The following is a 6,934-nucleotide window of genomic DNA, read 5'->3' as shown; positions in this document are numbered from 1 at the left end:
TCAGGGGCGCTGATCTTTTTTTCCTTAGATTGTCAAATAAAAAATGACAACAGCCAATACAACAGCTGTCCAGTGTAAATGAATCAAAATTATATCTATTTTTTGTCAGATCAGCAAAACATTTATTTTTTGGTGTGCTGCAGAATTTTAGTAATTAGTTTATGGGTGCCATAAGATGAAAAAGGCTGAAAATCGCTGCCATATAAACATCTCTAGAATTTGGACTGTGTTATCAGATTGAATTAAAAAAACAAAATAAGAAAAAAGGACAGCAACCAATTTTGACCACACTTTTATCAGCAAGTGCTTAAGGTAGTATTATATAGATGTAAGAAAGATATAATCAACAGATCCAAGTAGCTGTATACCTTTTTTTATATTGATATACACCTGCGTACATTTGTACCTTTATAAATATTAAATTCGAGGGGGCAAAAAAAAATAATCTTGTGTAAACTTTAAAAAAAGCAAGTTGCCACCTTGTGTATCTCAATATATCAATTTTGACCACTTTTTCTTGCTTTATCTAAGAAGACTACTGAGCTAGGTGCTTAGGAAATGATTTTTTATTTATTTTTATTTTGGGAAATGATTTTTTTAAACACTAGAGTGTATTGAACTATTTATAATATGTTTATTATCCCATCATTTCCTATTTTGTAATTCCTTACTGATAAAAGTTTGTGCCAGTTATGAAGAAAAGAGTTAATACACATATTTATAATATTTATAACATTTTTGTTATGACCATTAGTGCTGTATCTCAGAACATACTATAGAATACAAAGACTATCAGGTATACATAAGACACAGTTGTGTATACATGTGGATTTATTATACTCACATGTAGACACATTCTCACAAAAACTAGAAATGTTCTGGCACGTAACACATAGCTCACTTTAATAACTAAACAGAATAGCTCTTGTTTCAGGTTAAAGATAAAAGGTATGAAAGATCAACACCTCTGCATTTATCTCTAAGGTATTGTTTCAGAAATATAGTGATGTTTTAATAAAACTGAACCAACTTGAACATTGATCCCAGGCCGAATCTGATCATTCCAGTTCACTGAATAGTTTACTGTAAAGAACTATTTAAACATGAAGTTTATTACAACTTGAAGCAAAATCAGGAGGAAAATGATGAAGTAGTCTTTTTGTTGCAAAAAATAATCCGTGGCAGGTGCGCTTGAAACTAAATGATTTCGAAGAGCCGTAATATTTCTACAAAAATAAGCAACAGTAAATTTTAAATTATTTGTGAAAAATGTTAGCACAGAACTCATAATTTCATATATGGCCACAGAACCCTTAATTACAGTAACAAAAGTAACTATCTCAATCACTGCTGCCTGAACAAGGAGCTGATTATGCTATGTGGAGCTATTATTAGGTCTTGTCTAAATCTATATTCCACATTGTACCAAATATATTACTTAATGCTGTGCATCAAACATAATTATTAGTTTGATAATGTAGAAATATATCACCTTCTCTGTTATTACAGTGGCTTTAAAACAAAAATTTTGCGTCTTAGTTGGCCCACTAAGGTTCTTTATCTTTACTTTCGGAAGACAGAGGTGAAATTGAAGAAAAATCCTAAATTACCCAGAAAAAAATAATGCAACAGATTTCATGACATTCATAACTCAGAGAATGCTCTATGGACATTTCATATGCAAATAAAAATAAAATGTCAATTTAATTATGAAGTGAGTTTAAAATCCTCATGCCACCCTAACTGCTTTTGGCTAAAAAGAGCTGATTAGTGAAGACCTTTTCTTTTTCTGACTTCTTCTATTAAAGTGTCTTACCACTATAGAGAAAGAAAAGGAGGCAAAACAAAAAAGTAGACTCAATTTATAAATATAATTAAATTAGAAAATGTGAGCACATTATGTTAGAGTCAATGATATCAAGATGCAGAAAACAGGCTCCCTGCTCTAGAGGAGCTCATGGTCCAGCAGGGATAAACAGACACATACAAAAGCTTCAATTTTTATCGAAGCATAGGTCTATTTTGATAGAGTCATGCCCCAAAGGAATATGTGCAGAGAGCTAAACAATCTGAGTGGAGGCATTAATAACCCTACAGGGGAAGGTAAGTGATGAGACATGTTACAAAAAGGGTGGCATTTGAGTTATATTCTGAAGGATAAACAGGGATTTTTTGATTGGCAGGGTGGGAGGAAGGGCCATCTAAGAAGTGGGTTCAGTGTGGGCAAAAATCCAAAGATGCGAGAGAAGAGTATAGTCTGAAGATGTGAGAAGATTCATAGGACTGAAGCATGGGATAGGTGTAGTGCAAGCATGTGAAACTCACGGCCCACAACGAACGTTTTTGCGGCCCAGCCAATACAACGGTATGTAAGAAACGTTTTAATAAAAATTTTGTAACTTAATTTTTACAATATCCTGTTACACATAATTATTAAAAATGAACTACAACGTTCACTAATGACTGATCACTATATTCCTTACTAGCCTTATGCACAGGCACACCATTTCTCTCCACTAATACCAGCAGGGAATATTTTAGCAGCCAATGGCCACGTATTTAGTCTTGGACTGACTTGTTCGGTGTGCGTAAGAGGAAATATTTCGTTTTCAGAGAACAAGAAAAATAGGCTTATTTGTGTTATGCTTATTAATTTGTGCAGTTAGTCAGTGTCTGGTAAATTAATGCTCAAGAAAAAATATTAATTTTTATTAAAATGTTCTATTATTTGTTCTATTATTTTATGCTAACAATTACTCATTTATTTCAGCCCTTGTACTCAGCATGTCTCTATCAAAATAAACCTACGCTTTGATAAAAATTGAAGCTTTTATTTTTTGCAGCCCACATTAACTTAAACCTTGTTTATTTGGCCTGTGTTAGCCTTTGAGTTTGACATGCTTGGTGTAGGGCAGTGGTCGGCAGACTGCGGCTTGGCAAACTACGGCTCGCGAGCCACATGCGGCTCGTTGGCCCCTTGAGTGTGGCTCTTCCACAAAATACCGACTTCTGCGCATGGGCCATGAAGTTTCACTCGCACTGTATGTGCGCGCCCACACGTGGTATTTTGTGGAAGAGCCACACTCAAGGGGCCAACGAGCCGCATGTGGCTCGTGAGCCGCTGTTTGCTGACCACGGGGTAGGGGAATGGCAGGAGATGAGGCTGTGGATGAAAATAGCAACTAAATATGAGTTATAAGATCACTATGAAAAGAGAAAATATCTTTGAAAAAAATCTTCCAGAACACCTAGTGCTAAGTACTGAATATACAAAAGCAGGTTGGCTAATAATAAAAAAATTTAACATCTGATACAGCAATGGGAGACAACTAATCTGAACTCATGCTAGCTTTAGCAAGGAGCAGTGTAAGTTCCTTTTCCCTCCAAGGAACCTGTGTAGATGTTAATGACTTTTAGTTGCTGGATCTGGGAGGCGTGTGGGGAAAAGGTCTGGGACTGCCAGTGGGGCACATGAAGGTCTCAGGGTAGTGGCTCTTTATCCACATGTGAAAGTATTTCAATATTTCAACTGGTGCATTGCAATTAAATATTAGCCATGAACAAAGGAGACTGCAAAAGCCTTGTTAATGGCCTTTCTCAGAAATCACCCACTTCCCCATCCAGGTCAGCTGCATTCTTAGTATGCTACAGCAATAAGATCAAGAGATTCCAATTTCACGCTCAGAGATGAGAAAAAGCAATCTCAACATCTCCCCCAATATTTTAGTGCTGAAAGATTTTCATGCATTTCAGTCATCAGGTGACAGAAGCCAAGGCTCTATTTTAGTTTAGTAATGATATTAAAAATGTAAATGATTTGCAAAATATTGGCCTATGATTTCCTATGTAACAGGATTCTTAACTACTCCTCTGGACTCAAATGAACAGTCAGCATGTATTACCTTTTAATTTCTTCCTGTGCTTGTTTTATGGATTCAATGGAATTCTGAATGTCTCCCAAGTCTATTCCTTTCTTTCTTCTTGTACTTGGTTTTACTGGTTGAGCTAAAAGGATATTTAGAATACACATGGTGAAAATAGTGAACATATTTAATTATATTGGGGATGTGCCCGCAACCAAGGTATGTGCCCTTAGCTGGAATTGAACCTGGGACCTTTCAGTCCGCAGGCTGATACTTTATCCACTGAGCCAAACCGGTTAGGGCGAACATATTTAATTATAAACAATCTACATTGTAGCTTAATGATTCTCATATAATAAAAATTTTCCCAGGCACCATTTTTATGGTTTAGAGATTAACATAATAATACAAATACCCTGCATTTTTGAAGTTTTAATCATATCATCCCAAAACTAGAACACTACAGATATATTTAAAGTAACCACAAAGTAGTAGTTTTGGATGGTATCAGTTTTATTTTTTAACTAATTAAAACAGACAAAAATAGCTCAATAAATACATATATTAACTTGGGAAGGTATTACTCTCTTCTATCTCTTTGCCCATTTGCCTTCATCTGAGGAATTCAGCTTTTTGAGCCCCTTTTTCAATTTTGTATTAGTTGTTAATGTTATCTTTATTCCCCTAGCCACCCAAACTTTAAACTTTTTCAATTGGTTTTGATACTTCTATACACTTTTATTATCAACCAGCAAACTGTACTGGTGTTTTCTTTTTTTAATTCCCCGAATGTATCTATTCCTTCCTTTCCGTTTTTGTTCAGACCTTAACCTCTCTCCAGGTCTCAGCTTTCTCATTTGTAAAATAGGTATAATTAACACCCAAATTTCATAGTAGTAATGTGTGTTTAACATCCAGTTTGGTACACTTTAAGTACTCAATAAATGATAGCTGATACATTATAGGTAATATAGTGGAGAGATAAGAGAAGAGAGTAAATTAAGGAGCCAAAATATCTGCTTATATAACATACATATTGTCTTATGGGATGATACATGTCCTTGGGCAGATTAACCTGTATCTTAGTTTCCTTTTCTATAAAATGGGAACAACAGTGTATCAAACACTCCCTCTAGCACATGGGTACTATGCAATTCCTGCTTTTAAATCTTTATTCAGTCTATTCCTCGTTATTCCAGTAGCTTGTTCCCTACCTGCATTTCTCAAGCTTATATTATAATTCATTATAAATTCATCAGAGTTCCTCTAAGAACATTTCCCCAAACTGAACTCAGCTACCTTTCAACTCTTAACTATTTTTCTTCTACTACTTTTCTGGTATTTATCATTTATTCACCTCAAGTGTTACCTCTATAAAAATGAGCTCCCCAGTTTAGTGTGAGCTTAAAGACTATGCCTTTAAAAAACCTGTTCTTGCCCTAGCTGGTTTGGCTCAATGGATAGAGCATCGGCCTGCGGACTGAAGGGTCCCAGGTTCGATTTCGGCCAAGGGCACATGCCTGGGTTGCAGGCTCGATCCCCAGTAGGGGGCGTGCAGGAAGCAGCCAATCAATGATTCTCTCTCATCATTGATGTTTCTCTCTCTCTCCCTCTCACTCTAAAATCAATAAAAATATGTATTAAAAAAAACCCCAAAAACAAAAAAACCTGTTCTCATAGTGTCTCAGACATTACTTTAATCCTTTCCTGATTATAACTCTGTGAAGTTCAACACAGTTTACACATCTGATTTGAACAAGAATGGCACACTAGTTAATTTAGCCCATAATTTTAGTATAGCTATATATTTACTTGACTTCTACAACTACAACAATTTATTTAGAGAATGAAAAACTTTTTAAAGCATGGAACTAAGCTCAAAGCTCAAAAATGCTTCCTGAATGGAATCTAGGAAGCCATCAACAATTTTTCAGAAGCTTAACCAGGCATAAGAGCAACACTACAGTGTGGTTCTTGATTTGCATGCTTCCCCCGTTTTTCATCCCCAATGCCTTTACCTGTGGCCTGGTCTTAAAATTTATCTATAATCTAAAATAGGGATTAAAAACATTTTTTGGCACACCATTCCTGCCCCAAAACTTTTACATATCTTCTTAAATTAACATAAAAAATTTTCATCTATCAAACATAGTATAGTGATATCTTTCTTAAAAAATTAGATTCCTATAGTGAATAGTCTGCAATATTTTTACCTTCACTTCCAGATGAGTCCTGGATATCAGGTTCTGGAGATGAATAGCCTTTTGCCACTTTTTTCTGTTGTCTGGTTGGCTTATGTTTCATTTTCGGGACACTAACCTGAAAACAAAAACATGCTATTATGTGAATTTGCATTGAATTGTAAAGATCAATGTACAACTGTTGAAACTATCTGTTCAATGGCACAATACTTAGACATAAAAACAAAGGTGATATAGTCTAATTAAAACTTAACAAATTATTTTATTTAATTTTTTAATCCTCATGCAAGGATATGTTTATTGATTTTGGGGGGAGGGGGGTGGGGGAGAGAGAGAGGAAGAGAGAGAGAGAGATTAATGTGAGAGAGAAACATCAATTGGTTGCCTGCTTCCTGTACACACCCTTACTGGGGATTGAACCCACAACTTTGTGGTGTAGGGACAATGCTCCAACCAACTGAACTACATGGCCAAGGGCTATTTTATTTCATTTTAATAGGAAATATTAATTTGGCACAAATATCAAAAAGCATAAAAGATATACAACGAAGAGTTCCTCTCCCACTCCTGATCCCTATACATTCAGTCTTCTCCCCCGACGCCCCCAAACAGAGATAGTCACTGCTATTTGTACATCCTTTAAGAGACATTTTAATACAAACACAAATATAAATATAGATCCACCACTTTTCTAACTGCACCAGTTAGTACCTCTAGTTGAATGTTAAATAATAGTGTTCTTTTTAATCATACTTTTCTTGTCCCCAGAATTATAAACATTTCCGCTCAATGATATGTTTCCAATAAATTTATTTACTAATAGTATCTGATTAATGTAGAAAGCATCTTATAATAAACTAGAGGCCCGGT

The 6,934-nt window shown here is 35.2% G+C and overlaps 1 protein-coding gene across 1 annotated transcript in view; it reads right to left on the bottom strand.

Moving 5' to 3' along the window:
• Nucleotides 1–813: 813 nt before the first annotated feature.
• Nucleotides 814–6,934, bottom strand: part of OSBPL8 (oxysterol binding protein like 8) — a 125,061-nt gene continuing 118,940 nt past the window's right edge. Inside the window, exons 23-25 of the mRNA XM_015561325.1 lie at nucleotides 6,077–6,182; nucleotides 3,903–4,005; nucleotides 814–1,226 (exon numbers count right to left, since the gene is read on the bottom strand). Of these exons, the coding sequence (XP_015416811.1) occupies nucleotides 1,094–1,226; nucleotides 3,903–4,005; nucleotides 6,077–6,182 (342 nt within the window). The 3' untranslated portion in view covers nucleotides 814–1,093. The remainder of the gene's footprint in view (nucleotides 1,227–3,902; nucleotides 4,006–6,076; nucleotides 6,183–6,934) is intronic.

The sequence above is a fragment of the Myotis davidii genome, unplaced genomic scaffold, assembly GCF_000327345.1.
Source record: "Myotis davidii unplaced genomic scaffold, ASM32734v1 scaffold54, whole genome shotgun sequence".
NCBI lineage: Eukaryota > Metazoa > Chordata > Mammalia > Chiroptera > Vespertilionidae > Myotis > Myotis davidii.
This window is presented reverse-complemented; position numbering and strand designations above follow the sequence as displayed.